The 25,665-nt window shown below is 31.6% G+C and overlaps 1 protein-coding gene across 2 annotated transcripts; it reads right to left on the bottom strand.

Moving 5' to 3' along the window:
* Nucleotides 1-12,206: 12,206 nt before the first annotated feature.
* LOC114759653 (transcription factor UNE10) lies at nucleotides 12,207-21,461 on the bottom strand. 2 transcript variants are annotated; one of them, XM_028948864.1, is made up of 7 exons: nucleotides 21,174-21,461; nucleotides 20,630-21,018; nucleotides 20,259-20,602; nucleotides 19,525-19,626; nucleotides 18,982-19,047; nucleotides 15,090-15,494; nucleotides 12,335-12,552 (listed from the first exon to the last, which is right to left on the bottom strand). In XM_028948864.1, the coding sequence occupies exons 1-7, from the start codon at nucleotides 21,272-21,274 to the stop codon at nucleotides 12,469-12,471; spliced, it is 1,491 nt and encodes a 496-aa protein (XP_028804697.1). In that variant the 5' UTR covers nucleotides 21,275-21,461; the 3' UTR covers nucleotides 12,335-12,468. The 2 variants fall into 2 exon arrangements, with proteins under 2 accessions (XP_028804696.1, XP_028804697.1); XM_028948863.1 differs by having other exon boundaries at nucleotides 12,207-12,552; nucleotides 20,259-21,018; nucleotides 21,174-21,460.
* Between the last annotated feature and the right edge of the window lie 4,204 nt (nucleotides 21,462-25,665).

Here is a 25,665-nt window from a genome sequence, read left to right as displayed (position 1 = left end):
AAAAGGTGGTGTCTTATCAAGGTTTAAAGTTGGATCACCATCTTTTTGTTTTTTACGTTAAAGTATAATAGACAATTTTTTATTTACTGGATCAGTGACATAAAATACTTGTTTTGCCTGGCTTGCTAAAATAAAGGCTCATCTGTATAACCAACCTTATAAAGATCAACTAAGATAAATCCAAACTGTTGATCTATTTCAACACTATTATTGTTAACCCACTTACACTTGAAGACAAGAATCTTGAAGTTGGTGTAACTTACCTCCCATATCTCTTCAATAACTCCATAATAAGGTATGGATGCCAATTTAGAGTTTTTATCTTTGGAGCTAGAAAAATGCATCGCTTCAACTACTACCATTATTCCACTGTTCTACATAGTATTTTTGTCATCTTAAGCCTTTATGTAGAAAGAATACCCATTTATATCATATCTACTCCAAGTGGTAATATCAAACCAAGGCCCCTAAGCTAACCTTTTTATTATATTAAACACATCGTTTTCCCTTAGGACCTTTTCATTGAACCACGCTATAAATGTTTTGTTATGCTCATTAGCAATTTTTATATCACTTTTCTTTGGATATTTGTCATTTAAGGTCCTTTTATGATCATCTAAGTACAGTTGAACTTTTTTCATATTGTTTTAAATGTATGAATGCGCTGAGAACAATTCGTCACGACCTATTCTCTTCACTTTGAGCCCACATGTTCCCCTACCTATTCCATCGTCATGTCGAGACTATGCTTGTACCCCAAATAAATATCCTTTGTAAAAGTCTATAGCCTCCCCAGCTACATATCTTTGAACAATTGATGCCTTAGGGTGATAAAGATTCTTAGAATAGCCTTTTAAGACTTTCGTATATCTCTCGAATGGATACATCTATCTTAGATAAACAGGGCCACAAAGCGTTACCTCTCTTACCAAATAGACTACCAAATGTACCATGATATCAAAGAATGCAGGAGAAAAGTGCATCTCTAGTTAAGACAGAATATCATACCCCTAATTTGCTAACTCATCTAACTTTTCTATGCTAATAACTTTGTTACAAATAGCATTGAAGAAAATACACAGTCTAATTATGGTGCTTATCATATCATCTTTCATTATGCCTCAAATAGCCACTGGTAATAGTTGCTGCTTAATTACATGGTAATCATGAAACTTCATTCCTACTAACTTCAAATCATCCATCGAGACAAGTCTTTTCACATTAGAAGAGTACCCTTATGGCACCTTAATGCCATACAACCGGCATAAGCTAGTTTTCTCTGCTTTGGACAATATGTGTGCTGCTGGTTCAAAATAAACCATCTTACCACCCTCTTTCAGTTGTGGATGTAACCGTTCTTTATTCCCATTTCAGTCAAGTCTAATCTCACATTGATTCCATCTTTAGTCTTTCGTGGTATGTGCAAAAGAGTACTAATCAAGCTATCACGGAAGTTTTTCTCCACATGCATCATATTAAGATTGTATCTAACATCTAGACTGCATCAATATGAAAGATCAAAGAATAATATCAAGGGCTAAGGTGTAATTTTAACAATAAAGTTTTGTGCAAGAGCATCTGGTACCATTTACTTTTGAAAGGTGCAAAATTAGATACAATCATTTAAAAATGGAGCAATTTGACCCATTCCATTAATTTGGCCAAACGTCCGTCTCTTTTTCTAAAGTGAGTCCCAATTGTTTGAACTCATTTCTTCTCTCTCGCCATAATGTTCTTCCTTTCTAGTATCTTTTTTTTCTCCTTGAAATACACACTCTTTGCCCCTGGTTAGCACCAGCACTACCAAATCTCTCCAAACCAGTGACCAACCTAAATCCAACGTCCATCAACCGCAAACTCGCTTTCTTGATCACAACAACTGATGAAATCTTCGGTGATGTTGATGATTCTCTTGGACTCCTTAACATGACAAGTGTTACCCCTTGAATTTTGGTGGTTGAGTTCGACACACTCATGGATATTGAGTTCAACTGCCTTAACGTAAACCACCTCTGGACCTTGACAGCATGGTTTTAATGGAAGTTGGTGACTAAAGACACATTAGAATCGATCTCAAGCACCCAACAAAAGGACAATAAATTGTCCTACCACAATGAACTCTACAAGGGCTTGGACCTGTGATGCTAGGTGCTTTTGGTCTAGCTCTGTTTGACGAAGCGTTATTTTGGGTGTACTGCAAAATAGTTAAACAAGTCAACAAGCCCAAATAGATCATCAAAATGCTGAAAGAATTCAACTACCAAGATCTCAAGATAGCCCCCAAGTTCTTTAATGCCAATAGAATAATCTATCGCAAGGCATTTGGGACAGTCAAAAAGATATATTAACAGGAAAAGAAGGAAAAGTGATGAAGACGAAATCAAGGAATAATTGAACTACTAAGAAGCAGTTATCACATGTTAATTGGAGAGAGAAGAAATGAAGGAGCAAATAAGTAATCATCATGGGTTAAATGAGAGAGATGATATAAGAACTTAATAGAATGCTAAGGAAAGTGAGGAAGAGAGGGGAGAGTCTATGGAAACATAAGAGATGAAGAGAGAGAATAATAACGAGGAGAGAGAAGAAATGTGAAAACAAGTGGGTCTACTGTAAAAAAAAAGTGATGGACATTTAACCAAGTTAACAGAAGTGGTAAAATTGCTTCATTTTTAAATGTTTATGTCTAGTTTTGCACCCTTCAAAACTAAATGGTACCAGATGCTCTTTGCATAATATTTTATTGTTAAAATTGCACCTTAACCCTAATATCAATGATATTTTAATTGAATTCAGCTTAATGATAAATGGGAAAGGAAGAGAGAAGAAATTTTTATTAGTTCAAATGTTTTTTTAAAAAAATCACATACACATAATTTGAAGTTTAATGTAAATGTTATGACGAATATGTTATTTTTTCATTATTATATACAATCTACAAACTTCAATGAAATCTTCAGTATAATAAAATGAAAAAAAAATAAAAAATTAGCTTAAATAACAAAATGAAAGACCATAAGGCTAAAATGAAATTAAATAATAATGTCATGATGTTTCAACAAAAACTAAAGTATTTCAAAACTAGTTAAAGCAATCAAGCAAAATTATGCCTTACAACGATTTAAACTTACATGTGAACTATGCCTTACAAGTTTTGAAAAAATTTTGATATAGTTTTCCCTCAAAAGTAACATATCCAAAAATTTCAACAAAAAATTTTAAATTACAACAATAAAATCTAAAAAATCTACCTTGAACATAATATATAACTACTGATTCTAACAAGTCCAAATACAGCAACACAAGTTATAAATTAAACTATTCTTCCTACTATTAGAAAATAATTATACAACTCACCAATTTATTCAATCTAATCATTGTTCCTAGCTCAAATTCATGGCTCATACACACATAGGCATTTCATCAAACACCTTAAATATGACAATAAAATATCAAGAAATAATCTTTCATCATAACTCATAGCTACTGATTCTAACAAGTGAGATAGTAACAAATATGCCATCAGCCACACCCATTCAATCTCAAATTCTCATATTATAACAATTGACATTTCATCAACACCTAAAATGAAACAATAAAATCTCCAGAATTCATCTTCAATCATAATGCATAAACTATTGATTCTAGCAAGTCCAAGAGTAACAAAACAACTTATCAACCACCTTTAGTCATACCTATATGAAGGAGAGTCAAGCTAACCACGAGCTAGAAGACCCACAAGCTACCCACGACAACAATGCAGCACCAACCAAGGACGACGAGCTAAGGGGGAGAGGCAAAATGGAAAGTTGAGAGGGAGAGAACAAGACAAGCTGAGGAATACGAGCTGACAGCAATGCGAGCTGAGGGATACCACAAGCTGAGGGGCAAAGAACGCGAGGAAGTGAGCTGAGGAGCGAGAGACAATGAGATGAGGGAGCGAGGAAAGAGCAAGAGATCGCGAGCTAAGGGAAGAAGGAGCTGAGAAGTGGTTTTGACTAAAATTTCTTTCAAAAACGAGGCCTCATACTCATCTGTTGGCCCTGAATAGATGAGTATGGGGCCCCATACTCATCTATTCAGGGCCAACAGATGAGTATAAGACCCTACACTTGTCTAGTTGAGCTTAACGGACAAGTCTAAGGTACTTTTCTCCTCTGTTCTCAATTTCAAACTAAAATAAGGGGCGAAAATAGACTTTTTTCCAGTAGTGGACAGACATTACAAACCTTTGCTCACTATTTTATCATATCTTTAAGAATACAAGGCATTTTAGAATGGATATTGTTGTGTTAGAAATAAGACTAAGCTTTTCTATGGTATGTCATTTTTCCAAATTTGAAGTTGAATTGAGGAGAGTTATAGCCGCTTAAAGTTTCCCATGATCTATCATCACATAATTCATAGTTTCGCACTATATCTTGCTTTTCTGTTGCACAACTTGAGTCACTCACTTGAGTTTGCTATGTTTCTTTCTCAGAACTTAAATTCTAAGCTCTGCAATTCGAGTCAAATACTCAACTCAAGTTACTCTACTTCTTGAACGCCATATCAAATTTTATAAATTGATCCTAAATGCTTATATCTTTGTTAAAATCCTTTGCAATATTCATTCTACTATTTATTTTTGAAAAATGTATTTCACATTACTTGCATAAAACTAGAAGTTTGCAAGTAACCTTACTTTGCTAGAATTCATTTGTGTTAACTTGTAGTTAATTTGAGTTTCTATCGAGTTTAGCTTGTTAAGTGAAAAACCACTTTTTGAAACTTGTCTGTAATTGGAAGTTGATACATTGTTTCTCAAATTTTTTTCATAATTACTTATAGTTAACTGGAAGTTACCCTCTTTTAGTTCTTTTCTTTCACTTTGTTTGAACTTTTTGAAAGACTAGAGTTCATATCAAGTTCTTTCTAAAAGGCTTTGCATAACTAGTACACAACTTTCAATTAACCTTAAGTTTTCTCTAATTTGCACAAAACTTGCAGTTAATTTGAAGTCATCCTCATCGATCATTAAATAAGAAAACTTGAGTTTAGAACTCAAGTTGTGCATGTTTGATTCTTGAACTAAAAGGGAACTCTAGTTATGCATTTATGATTTTATGAAAACTCGCACACAACTTCAAGTTTTCCTTTGAATTGAAAGGGAACTTGACTTTAACAATTGAGTTTTGACATTAGGTGTAATGACATACTTTTCTAGAAATTATGAAAGTTTTTGGGTTATTTGGCTTTAGGAATTTTAAGGATTGTTTTGGAAGACTTGTGTGAGCAAAATAAAAGTAAAAAATGGGCTCTGATGCTAATTGATGCAGAACAGAGAAGGGGAAAGGAAAAAAGACAGAATATAGAGAAGATAAAGAAAGATAGAAAAGAAGAAAAGAAATAGAGAAGAGAGACAGAAAGACTAGGGATGAAACGAGGGAGATAAAACAAGAAATGAAGAAAAAATTAGACAAATAGAAAGAGAAGAGAAAAAACCCAAAAAGGAGGCAAATGCAATTCTTATTGGATTCATCAAAATTGTACAAAGCAAAGAGGACATTCTACAATACTAAAATTAAATGCAAACAATAATTAATGATAAAAGATAACAATAAATTAAAATAAAATATTGTGATCTTATGATCAAATTAATCGTCAAATATGCTTGATCCTTCTCAAGTTTTTCAGAATCTTCTCATTAATGTTTTCTTCCATTGATTTCTATTTCTATCAAATGGACCATTATTGGTTTGGGGAAAGTGCTAAAAATATACAATTTACTTCTAGGGGCTGCTTGGTCTTACATGAACTTGGCTGGCTTTAATTGGCTTGAGAAAATGGAGGCTTGTGAGCCATTTTATTACAATGCTAGCTGGAAAAATTTGGTGAGTACTTACTAGAACCTATTGAAGAGTATCTTGTTACAGAGGTCCAAATTAAAATTGAAAAGGATAGAATTAGGTAAATAATGGACACAACGTTCTTCTGGCAGTAATTTGCTTTCTCCTCGGTGGGGTTATAATTACAAGCCTTTAAGAGTTGTTTAAGAAAATATCCATCTTTTATGATACATAAAAGACCAATTTTGTTGAATTTCTTAACAAAATATGCATGTTATTATTTTATTATTTCATTTTTTTCAGGTAAAGAAAAGTTTAGGTGAGTTGAGTCTCAGAAACTCACTAAAACAAAGTATGCCTCCTAATTCAGAGAGCACTTACAAAAACACTTACAGATCACCTGCTAATAAGATCATCAACTTATGAAGTTTTTTTTTTTTTTAACTGAACATATCTAACTAACTTTTTATTATTGCCACTCACTATTTTACTTTATAGTAGTCAGTGTACTTCAAGCACCTTTATAAAGCACGACACGGATGGAGCTGAAACATACACAACCCCACACTTTCTCTAGGCTATGTGATTGGGTGAAAGTTTTAGCACGAGCCCCGGGGGCTTTTAGGGTTCAATGAAACGTGAAATAACCTGAATTGGAGTGAATAAACTGTTGTTCTGATGTGACCTTATATTTCATTTTCATGAAACAGAAATTTCCTGCGCTTCATGGTTTTTTTTCTTCTCATCTTATTTTTGTGGCAAATATTTTTTTGAATTTGTTGTTGATTTCCATCTCGTGGATCAGCATGATCTTAGTGTTCTTGTTGTTCATGTGAGACTGCTAAAAGAAGAAAAGGGTCTTCTCCCGCATTGCCACCTCTAATAATGGTATTTTTAATTAATAAACTTGATTAGTAAGGATATTTTAAGAAAGATAACACATATTTATTACAAATAACAAACTTAACTTATTTCTTTAATCTATTCAAATTAGTCAACTGATTCTTATATTTAGGACCGGAAGTAGTGATAGTTTCTAGGCATATACCTTTTGATCCGATTCAACAATCAAGTTTCCCAAGCAATAATAAAACATGATTCAGATTTTGATGCTTTAAACAGAAAATGCACATAATGAGAAGGAAAAGGGGAGAATAGTGTTTTTCTTTTAGAAGGAAAAGGAGGAAAACTAACCACTTCTTAACACCTATTTGGTTTAGCTGTGAAAACTCTCATAAATAAATATACATATATACATACATATATATATATATATATAACCTCGTTTGAGTTTTAGAAAATGATTATGAAGCTCATTCACACTGTTGCATTTTGAAATCCTGATCAGTCGTGATTTCAATTCTTTGCAATATGTTTAGCGATCAGAATTTCTCCTATTCACCCTCCCAACTCTATCCTAATAAATTCCAATAATATTATTCATTTTCATTTATTTTTTATTCAATATGTATGATGCCCTTTATTTACGATTTGAAGATTTGTATTTCACATAAACTTTTAAATTATTTTGTTAATAATAATCATTAAATGAAAATTATATTTAATTATACATATTATTTATTGAATTATTTTACTAATATTTATTATTATACTTAATTATAGAAATATAAACAGTTTTATAAAATTCATAAACTTTTTTGGGCGGGTAATTATACATTCATAACTGATTATAATAAATAAAATCTAAAGATATATATTCAAATTTCTTAAAATCATTTATTAAAGGAAAAATTATACAATTAATCCTTTAACTTTATACAATATTTCAGTTTGGGCTTTAACTATAAAAAGTATATCTATTCCTTTGACCTAAAATTATCAATCTTAAATGATATTTTTTGTAATTATAACTGTTTTGAAAATTAAACTAGTATGTTAGTATTTGAGAATGTTTTGTTAACATATAATACCTCAACGTCATCATTTGTTAGCAGTTCTACAGCCAAAGAACAAAAAGTATATTTTTTAAAATTAAGAGATTAAACTAAGACTTGGTATAAAGTTAAAAAATGAAATATATACTTAAGTCTTTATTAAGAAAATGTATCTAAACAAGCATCACAATTAATCAACAGTAAATAATGAATATTACTTACAAAAATCATGATTATACAAAAATACATTTGTTGATTGTTAATCCCAACAAGCATTTAGTTGTAAACCTCCTATGTCCTCTCCCTCATGCCCAAGTATATCATAGCCATTCCTTCCAAATATTTTGAATACCTTGTTTTAAGGCACTATCGAGTATTAAATGTAAACACTTGTTTAGGCCAAGATTAAAATCTTGATTCACTAAGTTGTGAAGGACTAATTCATTCCATTAAACCGAACCCTTATTGGTTCATAAATATCGTTTTTATAAAAAGCAACAAGAAGAAACAAAAACATTATCATACATCACATTCCCAATATAAAACATTAGCCTACAGGCCAGCCCTAGTTGGCTAGGGCCTGACCTTGTAAATAACATATCGCCTAGTGTGTGTAAGTTTGTATTAATTAAGAGCTGTTATTTATTTTTTGTTAATATCTATTTTCTAGATTATTAACAAATGGTAGTATATACTTGTGAATCAAATAACTAATAGTAATTAGCTCAAAGTCAAACTTTAGATACACAATCACTTGTAGAGTTCAAATTTTATACTTTTGTTGAATTGATATAAGTAATTGATTTAGGGGGTGTTTGGATTAAACCAAACCATGATTTGGAGAATAGATTCTGAGGAGAATAGATTTTGTGAAAAATAGATTTTGTGAAAAAGTAATTCTAAGAAGTGAAAGTGTTTGGATAGTTGTTATCAAAAGTACTTTTTATATATACAAGTTACTAAAAAAGTATAAATTAATATGATAATTACATAAAAGATAGATTTTATGATATATTTTAATTTGAAGGAATAAAATTGTTAATAATATATTTTTAACCAATATAATTAATAATACATAAGATAATGTAATTAATAAATAATTAATATGAATATATATTTATAAGATATAAGATTAAATATGTTTATAAAAAAATAATTGAAGGATGTTAAAGTCATATTATTGTTGAGATCTACTCTGATGGACACAATCATACTCTCCAACTTGAACCAAAAACAGAATGGATTCACTTCTCCTGAAACTATGGTTTTGGGTTCCAAAACCATGATTTTGGCCCAAACCATGGTTTCATATTATTGGCCCAAAATTGATGCTGTTTGGATGATATCCCTCCCAAACCATGGTTTTGGGGGACATCCAAACAGGCTCTTATATAGACTTTTTTCTTTCATATACCCAAACATATTGGTATGCTTTTAAAGTAGCAAATAATGCAGTGAGACAAGTCGATCCTAATGATGAGAGAAACACTGCCTTCTCTCTAAAATGAGAAAAGACTACTGGGCTTCTAAATGATGATAGCTTGAATTTATTTTGTATACAATGCTTTCTTTTAACTTCTTGGTTATTGATCCTGGTAAAAAAAAAAAACTTCCTGGTTATTGATGCATCTTAGTTTCTCAGGGTTTTATGATCACTGTATCATTGCATGGTTGACGGGTGCTTCTATAAATTTCAATTACATGTTTTTTTTTTCCCCTTGGCTCAATGTGTCTTTTTCCAGTTCCCAAATGGGTTGGATGATGATTTTTTTGCTCTTCACTAACTAATATTTCTATTCTTATCGTTGGTCTATTTATATCTTCTACAATCTTATCTAGAAGTTTCCTTATCCGTCTAAAGTTTTTCATGTATCCGCTGTTGTGAATATGTGGTTGTGTTAAAGAAGCAAGTCCCGTGTGACTTAGTGGAGACAGGGTCCAAGTGCACATGTTATATGTGATTCTGGACAAGCAAATGGGTCAAGAGGAGGAGCAGGCTCGTGTGAACAATAACGGGCCTTTAAGAGGAAAATGCAGTTGAAATTGGGCAATTTTTGTATTGTGTGTGGGCTAAACATGAACTAGCTACCTCAAAACATATTTTTTGTTAAAATCGAAAAATATTTTGGTAATTAAGTATTTATTTTTCAATTAAAAGACCTTACATTGAAATCTTGTTTTTATTAAGTTTAAATTGAAAACAAACATTGGAGCCTGTCATGCGTCATTAACATATTGATGTGCCTCTTCGTTTCATTTTAATCTTGTGTCACAATGTTTGAACGTCCTTATCCGTATGGCGCTTCCGAGCCTGTTGGGCATGGTATTTAAAATGACTTATAAACACATTTCACGTAAACTAAAACAAAATTCCTCTCACATACTTGTCTTGTATTTCATAAGTCATCATTAAAAAATTACTTATAAGTCATTCTAAACAGGTTCTCCATCTCACAGAATGACGTCTATTCTAGTAAGAGTTTTGTGGGACAACGTCATTTCAGCGTCTCTAGTGCCCCTAGGTCTCATCAATCTACATCTATAAAAAGGGTATTATCCGTAGTGCCTAACACACATATCTTCAAACCTTCAAGTATTCTTTCCTCCTTTAAAAATTGTCGAGTTCATTCTTTGCTTCTATTGTTTTGTCACCCTATTACAAGACGGGTGTATTTAATCCTGAGGAGTGTCATGTTTTTCAGCCCATCGGTAATGTGGGATATCTCTAAAGAAGATCCTTAGGGCATGGCTCAAACCATTTGTTCTTCAGTGCTATCGCCAACAATCTTAAAAGATTCAACGTCATGGCTCCCAACAATGACATTGCTATTAGTGGAAATGTTGTACTTAACAACATCCTGATGGTCATGCCGCTTCCCAAACCATTCCCTAATACTTCCAAGACATGAGTTTTTTATGGGAAGAACTTTAGGCTGTGGCACGAACAGTTTTATACTATCACAGACTTGCATGGTGTTCTTAATACGCTTACTTAGACTGAAACTCCCCTAAACACAGACCAAGCCCAAAAATATATGTGGCAATATGCTAATAAGGTATGCAAACTTGCATTGATAATTACTTTATCTAATGACCTGTTTAATGTCTATAATGGTTACAACAAAGCAAACAAAATATGGGAGTCACTGGTCCTTAAGTACACTGCTGGGAAACAAAAGTTTGTGATTGGAAAACTCTACGAGAGGTGACTGATGACAAAGACATTAGACTCCATATTAACGAATGTTACAAACTGTTAGAAGAGCTTTAAGCTGAGAAGATTAATCTACCTGACAAGTTTGTTGCTGGGATTCTAATTAAGAAAATGTCAAATACATGGAACGATTATAAACAACAACTGAAGCATACCAAAAATAATTGTCGCTATCAAACTTGATCAGCCACATCATCGTTAAAGATACCAACTAGAAGACTGTCCCAACAGCAAAAGCAAAAGAGATGGCTCCCAAAACAAACTTCGTAGAAACAAAATCACCCAATAAGAGGTACAACTCTAACTCCAAGAACCAAAGAAAAATAAGAAACCTAATTACAAACTCAAGAATTTTAATCCCAAGTTCAAGAAGGGCCATTGTTTCATCTGTGATAAATCAGGTCATCATGTGGCATAATGCAAGAAGAGGGATAGAGGAAATCCTCAAGGATAATAATCCTTCCAAGCCAAAAGTAAATTTGGTTGAGGAGATGACAGCAGTAGAGATGAAAACATTACAGCAATGCTCTTATAAGCTCTCCTGTTTGATGTGAGAAAATAGGTGGTAGATGTACACCTTCTTTGAAGAAGGAGAATATCAAGTTATCTTGCTGACTTTCAAATTAAACTTCAAAGGTTCAAGTAAAAGATGAACAGAAAGATGCACATTGCGAACAAGGCAGACCTAGAAGGAAATGAATGTGAGCGAAGATTGAAGTTCTAGAACGCGAGAGCACGAAGGCAAACACGAACTCAAAGGCAATAAGTTACAAAGATAAACACACAATTGGAGATAAGCGTGAAGACGAAATTGAATATTGAACTTTGAACACAAAGTTTGAGAGGCAACTAAGATTTAAAAGGAGCTAAGGTAGAGACAAACTGTGTGCGCTCGCACGCAAAAGCAAGAATGAAGGAGGCATGAGCTCGATGTTATTTTCTAAATGGTTTTCAAGAATAACTGGTCTAGAAAATATATATACTCCTCCAATTCTAAATATAAAATTAATTTTGTGATATAATTTATATTATAAAATGGATCTTATATTTACGATCGGAGACGTATTTTTTTAACATAACTTTCTATGACGTTTTCTAATATAAGCAGGTTAGAAAGTAATCAAAATAATTGATTCTAGAAACCATTTAAAAGATTTCTACGCTGTTTAATTGTATAACCAAAATAATTGTATAATTGATTGTATCAGTCGCCTTCGTCATGACATCCTCTTTGTCTTGTACTAGTGAAAAAGTAAAGAAGGCTGGAGAGGGGAGAACAAGATATGAATATATCACATAAATATATAAAAATACAAACACAAATTTGTTGCAATTAGTATGAAACTTTTGATTAAGATCAGAAGACATGGAATCAACATTATCATCCACCTATCAGAAAAACAAAGAAGCAACAAATGAAGCTGAAATAATATTCATTTTATACATATTTTTCCGCTAATCAGAGAAGATCCCCTCTTCTCTATACAGTTCAGAACAGATTACAAACGGTGGAAAAGCTTGCAGCTAATAATCAGCTCTTGGAAGTAGAAGCTGCGGGTTGGTATAGCTGCTGATACATGGCAACCATCCTATTGTATGCATCCATGTTCATAGGCTGCATGAATTATTAATTTTTTGTATTTATTACATATATCCTTCAATATATATATAATATCATCAAATAATAATATTTTATCTTCACACATAAACTAACACAAAAATAGTTAAGAATTGAAATTAGGATAATTACTGTAAAGTCCCCAAAAAATATATTGAGTAAAAAATCTCATAATAGCTTAACAGTATGGAATAACAAGTTTTGGTGCAGAAAATGGCAATAGGTTCATATTCGTCATGTGATTGGAACTTTTTAATAATTACATTTTTTTGAGAACTAATAATAATTATCCTATTAAAATATTACTTTATAATGAAATCTAAGGGAAAAGTTTAATTGGAATAAATAATGGAGGTTACTTTGCCATGCATGTGAATATTATAGCCAAACCCAACTCAAGGTAATAATGATGATCACTAAGATGAACTTTTTTGTGAGGCTGATATATATCATAAAACAAGATACAGATAAGGACCTTCATTAATGTTACAATCAAAAAATTTATAAAGTAATGAAGTCCGTGGACAATTTTGTCTTTGAAACCTTGTGATAAAGGCCTTTTTAACCGTTGTTAATTGGCAATTATGGAAGAAATTCTTAGAGATTACTATGTCATTTATGCTCTAATTAATTAAAAGCCTCCCGAGTCACATGGTATGATATGACCCATACTTTTTTTTTTTTTAAAGCACCATGATATGACCCATCCTTGTTTAGGGTTTTTTATCTATCCACATTAATTTTACACACAGCCTCTCCTTTCATTTTTTTTTTATTTTATTCTCTCTCTCTCCATTTTTAATTTTATTTTCTCTCTCAATTAAATAATGTTACTTCTTCCATCCTATTTTCTATTTTTTGTGCTTATTTCTTGAATTTCGAAATCCCAAATTTTGAGATAATTACTTTAAAAAATTAAATTTTGAAATCTGATGGATATTTTAATTTATATTTTACAATCTACTATTCCACTGCTTAAAGTCTCTCTCTTTTTTTAAATCTTCCTTATTTTTATGGTTCATTTTATGTAGACATGCGAATATTATAAACAGATTTTGATAAAGGGAATCAAACTAAACAAAATATCTAGCCCGGGGGGGTCCTCTTATACCTTCAAGTGTTATTACTTATGATAACTTGTTTGTACAAAAGTATTTTGGTTTCCTTGATTTTTCCATGGAGTCGCTAAATCCAATAAGAAATATGGGACTAACTGTAAGTTAGAGGCTTTTTATTAGTTGAAGCAAAAAAAAAAAGTAACGTCATGTTCTTTAAGTACCTAAGAATTTTTCCAAGAAGAAAATGGCGGAGACATTCACAGATACGCTATCAAATCTATGACAAACAAAATCCAATTATATTGCTGCTTTCCAAATTGATTTGACTGATTGATTTCATTCAACAGCCCATCTTAATAATGCATATCACGCTTTTTTCGCGACTAAAAGCAAAAGGCAAGCTAGGAGGTTAACCAACAAAATTATTTTAAAATACTTATCCTGTTTTTAATATAGGACTTAATTATTAAGTTAATTTTGATTCTAAATATAAAACTTATTTTTCATATTTATCAATTTTTTTAAATTACCCCTATAGATCTCTATCAACCATAATTAAATAGAAGAGGAAGAGAGGTATGAAGAAAGATGATTATAGTATTTTATGAAAGACATGTCATATTTCTTATAATTATCTAACTTACTTAACTTTCTTAATCTAATTAGTTAAATAGGCCTTATATTAAGGATCGTAGGAGTAAAATATAAAAATTACCTAATAAGTCTTCTAATTTTTAAAGAAAAAATTAGTCTTTCAATTCTTAATTTTTATAGTTTTGACTTAATTGTAACTCAATCTCTAAATTTTAACTAGGTATAACTCAATTCTATAATTTTGACTCATTATAACTTAATCACTAAACTTTGATTAACTACAACTTAGTCATCACTAAACTTTGATTAACTACAACTTAGTCCTTATAGTTCACCATTTAAAATTTTAGTCTCTAAGTTTATGAAATATTTAGTTTTATTTTTTTTAAAAGGGTTAACGTGTAAATTTATGCCAAAAATTTTCACTCAGGAGCACTGGGTAACTGAAATTTTTTTGGGAGCGAATTTGTCCCAAAAATTTAAAATGTAGCAATATTGTCTCTTACTATTAAAAAACTTATATTGACTGTTAAAATAATAATGTTGACCAATAACATTTTTAATAGTAGGGACAATATTACTACAATTTTAAACTTCTGAAGCAAATTAGCTTCTAAAAAGACTTTTAGATATCCAATGCTCTTAAATAAAAACTCATGGGATAAATTTGCACTTTAGTCCTTTTTAAGATAGAGGGACCAAAGTATTGAATAGTTAAAATTGTACTAGAGACTAAGTTACAGTAAGTCACTATTCATAGACTAAATTAGAATTAAGTCAAAACTATAAGAATTGAACTAAATTAGGTTAAAATGTAGAGATTGACTTAATTTATAAATCATGACAACATGATAAAAAATTAAACAAAATAAGAATTATCACCTGTGATTGGCCTGCGAAAAATGTGGATAATGGGTCAGGCATCACTGTAGTTGGTGGAGCTGCTTGGAGTCGATCAGAGCCAAGCGATGATGCATCCCATGAAGCCATAGGCATGAATGAATGAGGATGATGGAAGACAGCAGCAGGAGGGATGCCAGCAATGTTATTAGCACCACCCATGGCATTCATGTCAATGCCCATTCTCATGCCCAAACCCATGCCCATGCCCATACCCATACCCATGCCCATGCCCATGGGAGGAGGCATCATGGACATCTGAAGCTGCTGTTGCATGGCCATTGGTAACATCATGGCTGACATATTCATTTTACTCATCATTTGCACTTGTGCTTGCAATTGCTTTAGATACTCTATCACCTCATCCAGCATTGAAGCTTTATCTGTCTGAAATCAATAATTGTCTGTTTTCACTTCACCAAAATCATAACTAAAATCTAAGCTAAATTACACAAAATTCTCCCAAACTTGTAATAACTATCTACAAATAATCCCCTCAATCTTTAAAATTTAGTAACAATCCCACCTAAATTTTTAATATTGCATGAATAAACCCCTAATTAACCATCAATTATATAATCCATTCAAAAAAATATTTTTGGAGTGTATATTACTTCCTCAAACTTTGAGTTATATACATTTAAGCTACCTAAAGTTTAAAATATACGCAGATAAATAATGGACAAAACAACTAAAAATGGAGTTATTTGCATAAATATGAGAATTTAAGGGAATTTATTATAAAGTTTCAAAATTTAAGAAAAGTAGTATCCATGCACAACGTAAACTTCAAGGGAAAACAGATATTGCAAGTTTTTACACATATTTCCTTTACCTTTTTTGGAAGCCTTTTTACAGTCAATATGAAAAGAAAAGAAGAGAGGGGGAAAAAGTGAAGACTTAGCCACCCTTAACATCCCTAAATCTCAAATCTTTACAAAGTTAAAACTCCTTCTGCACTTTCAAAACTTTTAGTTATGTTTTTCAAATTACAAATTCAACATAATCTTGATAATTAACTTTGAAAACAAACAAATAACATTAACTTCTTAATTAATGCTTTTCCCCCACAAAGCCATGAATTTGGACGGTTTTGATTGGTTAATTGTGTTTTGGCCTTTATTTAGATTTTGTAATTTGGCTAAAAACAATGAAGAACAAATCATATACACAAAGAAAGGGCCTACCACTAGAAAGGACTTATATGGGAGCAGTTGGCTGTCACCTCACCTAACAACCCAATGTCAAAGTGCTACTATGCGTTCCAGAGAGAGTGTTTTTTCGTGGACAATAAATGCGTGGCTGCCAAACACTGCCTTATTATTCCCACATCCACCTCATTGGAAGCAAGTTTTGAGCCACATTTTCCCCAACCCCACTTCTGTCTCCTCAATCCAAATCTATGTCTCCTCATCTGACTTTAAAATATTATATAAAATATATTTTTTTTTTATATACAGACATATTTATCTAGTGGTACTTAAAGCAAATATATATATTTATATTTTTATATATAGACACATACTTATCTAGCGGTACTTAATGCAATGATTAAGACTATCTGTTTAATTAATTAACAGCAAATTTTGTGTGATGTCAAATTAAAGTTCGATGATCTTATCATGCGTGCAAGTTGTGACTAAATAGGGAAAATTACAATGAGACTCCAAGGGAAAAAAATAATTACAAAACAAATTCTAAAAATTGTCATATCTAAAACTTGTCATTACAGGTTACTTAAGTTGTTATTAGAATTTTTTAATAATTATTTTACTTCTTTGAGACCTGATTATAGTTCTTCTGACTAAATATTTATAATAATAATAATAAAAAGAGAATTGATATGAAGTCTCAAGTATATAAAAACATACTTATTAAAAAATCTCAATGATAATAAAGCAGCCTGCAATGATAAGTTTCAAGATAGTAAATTATAATGGCTCAGTTGTCATTGAACTTACCGGTAATTATCATGCCCTTGCAAAGGTTTATAATCAAAGATATTAAAAAAAAAAAAAGGTAAAACTATTCTTTGAGAAGGCTTTTATAAATGAAGGAAACTTACATCAAGTGAAAACTTTTAGAAGTTTGAGTTGTAACATTTTTATGTTATATACCCTATCTTCGGTCTAAAATAAAAGCTTTTTTTTTTAACTTTCTTATTAGAATTAATAAAGGATATAGTTGAATTATTAAAATATTACAGGTTTATCCTATTTAAATGCACGGTCCCCCCCCCCCACCCCAAAGGAAAAAGTCTTAGGATATTATAAATAAGGATATAGATGGGATCATATATTTTCATCCTCTCAGTAGTGAATTCAAATACACACACACACATACCTACCGAATATTGTTGAATTTTCCAAACTCTCCCTTAGAGAATTTTTAAACATCCTCCTTCCACATTTAATTTTCTAAAAAGAAGATGAAAATCTTAATTGAGATTTATTTATTTATTTTAAAAAATATATTAGCTATAATTTTTTCCCATGTGAGGCTAAATGAGGACATCCATTCCATCTTTCTAATGAGGTAGACATCCATTCTGTCGTTTACAATGAGTAGTGAACACAGTACTTACAATTTTGATGGTTCAGCTCAGATGAGAAAAAGATATTTAAATAGTGGAACTAAAAAAGTTGGAATCGAATTCAACAAAAGAATTATTTCAGAAATTTTACCAAGAAAAAAAATAAATAAATCTGAATGAAACTGATTTTTCAGAAATATTTAATGTCAAATGGCCATAGGACCACTATATAATTGGGTGGGAATATGCATCACAAAAGAAAGATGCTACAATAAATTCTTTTCCAGTGTATCAAAAAAAGATACTACTATAAATTTAAGCATACCTTATCTTTACAAGGAGATCTCTAAATTGTTTAGATTTAATTTTTTTTTTAATTTTATTAGTTAATCTGAATAGTTTAAATTTAGTTTACACCATATACATCATTTCAAAAGTTAAAACTACTTTTTTCAAAAAAAAAATTTGCAGCTAGAATATTTTGATGTTCTTGTTTTTCCCCTTTTGTCAAGGATATTTTTTATGTTTCATGTTCTATTTGCTAAAATAAAAATTTAGAATATGAAAAATAATAAAGGGCCAAGGTGCATATTTCCCTGAGGTGGGTAATAGGAATGGCACTATGGTATGAAAATATTAATTTCCCAAAAAAAAATTTAATAAAAACTGAGTTGCAATATATTAGTTCAAAATATAGCCAAATATGACGCTTGCCTACACATCAATGGGAGTGACCTATGAAATTTAAATACTACCTCCGGTCCTTAATATAAGACCCTGTTTAACTTTTATTTTGGTCCTAAATATAAGACCCCAATCCACTGTCTCTCATATTTATGCATTTTTTCCCAAGATAGTCCTTCTAATAATTGTAGTCCTAGCCAATATAGTTGATTAGTAAGGATATTTTAGAAAAGGCAATGCCTATTTATTACAAATAATTAACTTAACTTCTTTCCTTAATTTCCTCAAATTAATCAACTGGGTCTTATAATTAGGACCGGAGATAGTACTTTATTTGCAACTAAGACATTCATATTTCCTAATATTTGAATCAGTATTTATGTGACTTACTTTCTCAATAAAATTTTGTAAAACCTAATCATCATTACATTCATTTTTTATGACCTAATTAATATCATTTTATACACACACATATACACACTCATTCTTAAGAATAGCATGGGATCATATTTATTCTCACTATTTTTTTTTTGTGTTAATTGATTGAAAATTTGGGAGATGGGACCATTATGGAAATCAAAATAACTGACTGACACTACTGATACAACACTATCATTAGTAAAAGCCATCAATCGCAACTATGTATTGAGTATGTACCTTGCTGGAATTTGGGACCAGCTTTTGCAATGTCTTCATCCTCTGGTTTATCTTATCTCTCCTTTTCTGAATAACAAATAAGTCAATAAATCAATACTTAATTAAATAAATATTAAAAGAGTTAAAATCATTATTGGTTCTTATAATTTGATCAAATTTTGACTTTGATTTGGGTAGATTCAAATTGTAATTTTTTTGTTTTTTACACTTTCACAAGACCTTAGTTTGAGTTGATGCTGTTTCGCATAGAGACCAAAACATAAACCCGTTATAAGTATAGGACCAGAACAAAAGCTCATTTAGTCCATATACTTTTAACGAATTTTAATTTTGATCCATATACTTTTAGTGAATTTTGGTTTTGATCAACATACTTAACGGTTTGTTAAACTATGATCAAGTTCTTATAAAATCTAAGAGACTAACAAATATGATTTGAAACTACATTTACTAAAATCAACATTTGATCAAACTGCAAGGACCATTAATATTAATCCAATATTAAAATATTAAATTCAATTAAATGAAAAGAGGTAGGCCCACCCTCTCAGATTGGTTGTGGATAGCTGCCGCCCTGCTTCTTTTAGTGGACACTGGGGATTTTCCTATTCCTTTCTTTTCGTCCCCTTCATCACCTGTCTCATTCTGTGAATTTTAAAACAGTGTTAAAATTATTTTATCAATTAATTACTTATTAAAGTAATCAGATGTAAAAGAATAAGAGAACTGAAGTCAGATGTGCCATAATTATTTCCCACATATACATAGTTTGTGTTGAGGACCAATGATTACTCGTTTCAAAAAGTTATGGCACTTTGTTTTTTAAAAAGAAAAAAAAAAAAGAGATGGTCAAAGTACAAGTTTTTTCTATAACAGAACGCAAAAAAAAAAATGTACTCCTCAATCAACAGAATAATTATAATATTTATAAAATATGAACCGTGGAAATTTTCAAAAATTTTTATGATATTTGAAATTCACATTTATCATATTATTAAATTTCCAATTTAATCTATTTTCTTAGGTTATTTTCAAACTTTTCAGCATAAATATTTTTTTTCAATTCTCATATTTCTTTTTATTTATAACATTAATCTTTTTAATCTACCGAAAAATTAAATCATTTTTTTTAAAAAAATAAAATTTATAGTTTAAAATTTAAGGAACTAAAATTAAAGTGAGAACAAATTTAAAGGATTTTAAGATTATATTAACCCAACAAAAAATGGTTAATAACACTAACGAAAATAAGATAGAAAACAGGGAAGAGAATTTGCCTGTGGTCTGCTATGGCCAACAGAATCGTGGTCATCGGCGGTGGTTGTTTTGGTGCACTGCTTGGCGGAGCTGGTGTTTTCCGGCGAACCCATCGACGTGGAAATGAAACCCATTCCCAATTCCTTCTCGCACGTGTCCAAAGTCACGTGCTGGCTTTCTCTTCCAAACGTGGCGCTTCCACTCACACTTGGATCTCTGCCACTCCACTCGGGAGCCACCGGCACACGCGCCACTCTGGCGCGTTTCGCCGCCAAGAGCGCCTCGTCCTCTTGATTGGTGGGGCCACTACAGGACCCCACACGTGTGGAACAGCCCACCACGCACGTGCTAAGCGTGCCGCCACCACCACCGGCCACTGAGTCCATAACCTGCGTCGTCTGCTGCTCGTCCGTACGGTTTGAACAAGGCACCATGCCATCCATGGTCATCGTATTCGACGCCGCCGCCGCGTTAGCCATTGCAGCCGCAGCCGCCGCCGCTCTCTGGGGTTCAAACCACGGCACTAAGTCATCTCCCTGAGTGGCGCCGACGTCGAAGACGGATTTGCTGCGGTGGGGAAACCGAGTGGCTTGGTTAACTATGGACTCCAAGGTGCCACTCGCACGAGGCTTGTCCCAAGTGGACTTGGAAGAAGGGGCTGCCGACCTGGCGGCGTTGCCGGCGGCGGAGTTGGGTTTCTCCGGTACCCTTGGCAGACCCAAACCATGCATGGAAAGCTGTCCATTTTCCCATGTCAGCTCCGCAACTTCGTAGTCTAACCTGCAAATCATCAAATACCAGATAATCCCACCCTCAATATAGATTCAATATTATCTTTGAAAGATGCAAAAAGTTAACTGAATACTAAAAAACAAAAAAATGTCTGCGTTTGTTTGGTATTTAGTCAGATAACACAGAAGAGAAAGTATAGATACATGGGAACATCAGGAGCTGTGGAGTTGGGATTTGAACGAAGAGAGACTCTGGGGGCTGTCGGATTTTCATCCAAATCCCAGCTAGGAACACACTGACTCATTTGGGGAAGGCGAAGGAATTATAATCGTTGTTTGGTTTCGTTGCCGCAGAAGAACAGAAAGGAAAGTGAGCTGTGGATTTTATTTCACGAGGCAAAGGGCGAATCTAGTCCACGTGAAGGAACAAAAGGGCAAAGGGAAGTTCCCAGTTTGAGAAATAATTGCTTTCTTTTTGGGAAAACAAGTTGGGGAATTGGGGAATATACTGTAAAACAAGAGGGGAGAAAGGGGCGTATAAAAAATTGTGGGGAGAGATATTACAATTATTATTATCTACTATTACCGGACAGAATGACAAGTACATGAAAGACGAGTTATTTTGTTGTTGTTTGATCCAGGTGGCTTTAAATGAGCCAAGCAAAAATAAATTCATCAAAATGGCTTTTAGAAATTGGGTATATAATTTAGGAAAAACTGACTATAAATTTTTTGTTGAAAAATTAATTAACAAATAATGTCTAAGAATTTGTGTAACTTAATTGATTTTTTTCATGCAATTTATCTTCATTTGTATGTAATTATCATTCCATCTGTAACATTTTTCTTTTGTACAATTGAATTTTTCTTATACACAGTCTGTTTTTTTTGTGTTCTAATTAGTTCTAATGTTTTATTCAAATTATCTTTTCTTTATGAAATTTAAGTTATATGAAAATTAAATTCTCTTTTCTCATGTAATCCACCCAATTAATTTTTTAATGAAGAATTTGTCCCTAATTTTTCCTCTAATTTAACAGTGTTTTAACATACCTACCTTAACCACCTATTTGTTAGAAAAATTAGGTTAAAATATATGTTGATTTGTCTAAGTTTACATCAAGTTTCAATTTAATCCCTTAAATTTATAAAATGGATTTTTAATGTATTAATCTTAACATTGTTGGTATCATTTAATAAAAAACTATGCTAGATTTACATCAATTTTTAGTTTAGTGTATCAAATTAAAATATATTTTTAGTTTTTTTTAATTCTAATACTGTTGACCTCATTTTAGTGGAAGATATTGACTCAACAAATTTAATAGTGACTTTGCAATTAAATGCTAACAAAACATATTCTAAATTTTAATTCTTTAATATGGTTATTTTTACATTTTAAAATTTAAACATAATTTGTCACCATTTAAATTTGTTGAGGTAAGTAAAATTTGATGTAAAATATATTTTATAAAATCAAATAAATTAAGTAAAATTTAATGTAAATTTAAAAAGAGAAATGTAGTAGTAGTATATTTTACCCCAAGAACAAATTAATATACTGAGATGACATCAACTTGTAAGTCGGTCCTATAACTTGAAAAAGATCTTACACCATGAACATATAACAGCACATAATCCCGCCATGTGTCTTCCATATTTTCCCCTATATCTTCCATATGGATCAAGCACAGCACATCCCAATGATATCCACTAATGCAGTTACATGTCATTTAATTTGAACAAACTGAATCAGTTTAATTTAATGATGTATTTTGATTATTCTATGTTTTAGTTCAGTGTAACAAATTATTTACACCCTTGTATCACCAACAAAAAAAAATTATTTATATCATTTTCAGAAGAATTACTCAATTCATCTGATTACTTAGTGTGTGGAAATAAGGTTTTATGCATTGTCTAGTCTAATTATATGGATTAGTCACCAAAAAGTTAGTTTGAAAAAAAGATGAGTCACAAAAATGACAGCACATCCCATGCTCATAAAAAAGATGAGCTCGGGAGTACTCATCATAATATGAACTATTCAGATTGATACACATGTTTTCTATATATGTGGCCAATTTTATTCTCTTTTTATATATATAAAACATCAATTTTATTCAAAACTAGATAAAAAGATTACATAAAATGACCGGCCAGTCATACTCGATCAATTTAGGCTAGGTCTAAATAAACCAAAAGAGAATGACGGTCCAACATGACTGAAGTAAGAAAATAAAACAAACTAACAATAAAGACCACAAAAAAGAAAATTAAAATAGTAAGAACAAAAAAAGGACATGTGACACCCCAACAATTAAAGCAGTCTTGGTTAATTGATAGTAGCTCCCAATCCTAGCCAATAGATCTGATCTTGCTACAACGACCGTATCTCCTCCAAACATAGATGCTAAATAGCCCGCACCTATGTTCTTGAAATTGCATCATACGAATGAACTCATAGCTCAGGCTTGCTTCCAAAAGATAATGTCACTATGAGTCATTGAGGTAATCCAATGTCTCACGACATGATGCACCCAATGTGGCCAATTTTATTCAAACATAAGTACAACCATATATAAAAAAGAATGGGCTTATCCAATATCAAGTAACCCATATAAAGAGGAAACAATGTAAACAACCCAACAAAAGCAATGAAAACAACCCGAAACTAAAAAAAATATTTGGGTAGAATCAAAATTATAATTTTAAAAGTGTTTTTACAGTATACAAAGTAAATATATGAAGGAGTTTATCTTGATTTGTGAAAAAACATTTTTTAAAAACACTTTTTCTAATATCCAAACACCCCCTGATACTAAAGACCTAGAAACAAGTTCACCTAAAAAGTCATGACGCCACGTAGGAACAATATGACCATACTGCTAAAATCAAGACGTGAGTATGTTTTGGGAAAAATGACACATAAAGAAGCTTGAAAATGTGAAATGCCAATTTAAGAAACTAAGAAAATGTAATGACAGAGGGGAAAGTCCTTCCCAAATTGAAATTTTGAAATTTAGTAAAATAATAAAAATACTTTAAAAAAAAAACTCAGCCCCTCACCGATGGCCAACAGTCAGCAACCGCCACCGACGACTGGCTGTCGGTGGCCGGCAGTCCGCTGGGCAATCGCGCCGGCCACCGGTGTTATGGCTGCGGTGAAGTTTTTTTGTCACAATATTTTTTTTTGCATGAAAGAATATTGGTTCAAAGTGGTAGGAGTGGGATTTGATCTCACAACCCTTTGGCTATTTGGGCCAACAAAAAAAAAAAAGCCATTAGGCCATCAAAGACTTCTTAATCTTATAATACAAACAAAAATATAAGTTGACTTTTTTATTATAACCCCAATCTGTGACAACAATTTACCTAAGGATGACAAGTCTTAATTGAGAAATAACGAATCTAAATTTGATGTTAACAAAGTAACTTTTCCTGATACATAACAAGAAGTAGCATATACATTAATTAAAAATAACCATAATTTATTTGAAAATGACACGTCTTTACTGGAAAATGACAAGTCTAAACTTGAGATTAACAATGTGTCTTTTCCTTATACATAACAAGAAATAGCATATACATTAATTAAAAATAACCATAATTTATTTGAAAATGACACGTCTTTACTTGAAAATGACAAGTCTAAACTTGAGATTAATAATGTGTCTTTTCCTGATACATAACAAGAAATAGCATGTATATTAATTAAAAATAACCATAATTTATTTGAAAATAACACGTCTTTACTGGAAAATGACATGTCTAAACTTCAGATTAATAATGTGTCTTTTTTTTATACATAACAAGAAATAGCATGTATATTAATTAAAAATGATTATAATTTATTTGAAAATGACACGTCTTTAGTGAAAAATGACAACAATTATTTGGGAATGTATATGTTATTTCTTGTTATGTATCAGGAAAAGTTGCTTTGTTAATATAAAGTTTAGATTTGTCCTTTTCCAATAAAGATGTGTAATTTCCAAGTAAATTATGGTCATTTTTAATTAATGTATATACTATTTTTTGTTATATATCAGGAAAAGACACATTGTTAATCTCAAATTTAAACTTGTCATTTTTCAATAAAGATGTGTCATTTTCAAATAAATTATGGTTATTTTTAATTAATATACATGTTACTTCTTGTTATGTATCAGGAAAAGTTGCTTTGTTAATATCAAATTTAGACGTGTTATTTCTCAATTAAGACTTGTTATCCTCAGTTAAATTGTTGTCACAGGTTGGAGCCATAATAAAAAACTCAACTTATATTTTTGTTTGCATTATAAGGTTAAGAAATTTTTGATGGTCCAATGATCATCTTTCTTTTTGTTGACCCAAATAATGAAGGGGTTGTGGGATCAAATTCTATCCCTGCCACTTTGAACCAATATTCTCCCATGGAAAAAAAATATTGTGACAAAAAAATTCACCGACAGCCACCATGCTGATGCCTGGCGGCAGCTGCTGGCCGTCGGCAGTGGCTACCAGTCGCCAGCTACCGGTGAGAGGCTGCGGTTTAAAAAAAAAAAAAAGAAGACAAAGGGCATTTTTTGTCATTTCATTAAATTTCAAAATTCTATTTTGGGAAGGATTTCCCTCTCTATCATTATATTTCCTTAGCTTCACAAATTGACATTTCACATTTTCAAACTTCTTTATATGTCATTTTTCCTACTTT

Source organism: Neltuma alba, unplaced genomic scaffold (genome assembly GCF_004799145.2).
Source record: "Neltuma alba isolate B1F8T4 unplaced genomic scaffold, ASM479914v2 tig00010875_pilon, whole genome shotgun sequence".
Lineage (NCBI taxonomy): Eukaryota > Viridiplantae > Streptophyta > Magnoliopsida > Fabales > Fabaceae > Neltuma > Neltuma alba.
The sequence above is the reverse complement of the archived record's forward strand: the minus strand, read 5'-3'. Positions and strand labels throughout refer to the sequence as shown.

What these genes read in the sequence shown, in the direction of transcription:
- LOC114759653 (XM_028948863.1), bottom strand. Translation starts at nt 21,274, where the DNA reads ATGAGTCAGTGTGTTCCTAGCTGGGATTTGGATGAAAATCCGACAGCC. An exon ending in TGGTCCCAAATTCCAGCAAG is followed by an intron (nt 15,495 to 18,981) that starts GTACATACTCAA and finishes TATTGATTTCAG; the next exon opens with ACAGATAAAGCTTCAATGCT. An exon ending in TTTTCGCAGGCCAATCACAG is followed by an intron (nt 12,553 to 15,089) that starts GTGATAATTCTT and finishes TAATTCATGCAG; the next exon opens with CCTATGAACATGGATGCATA.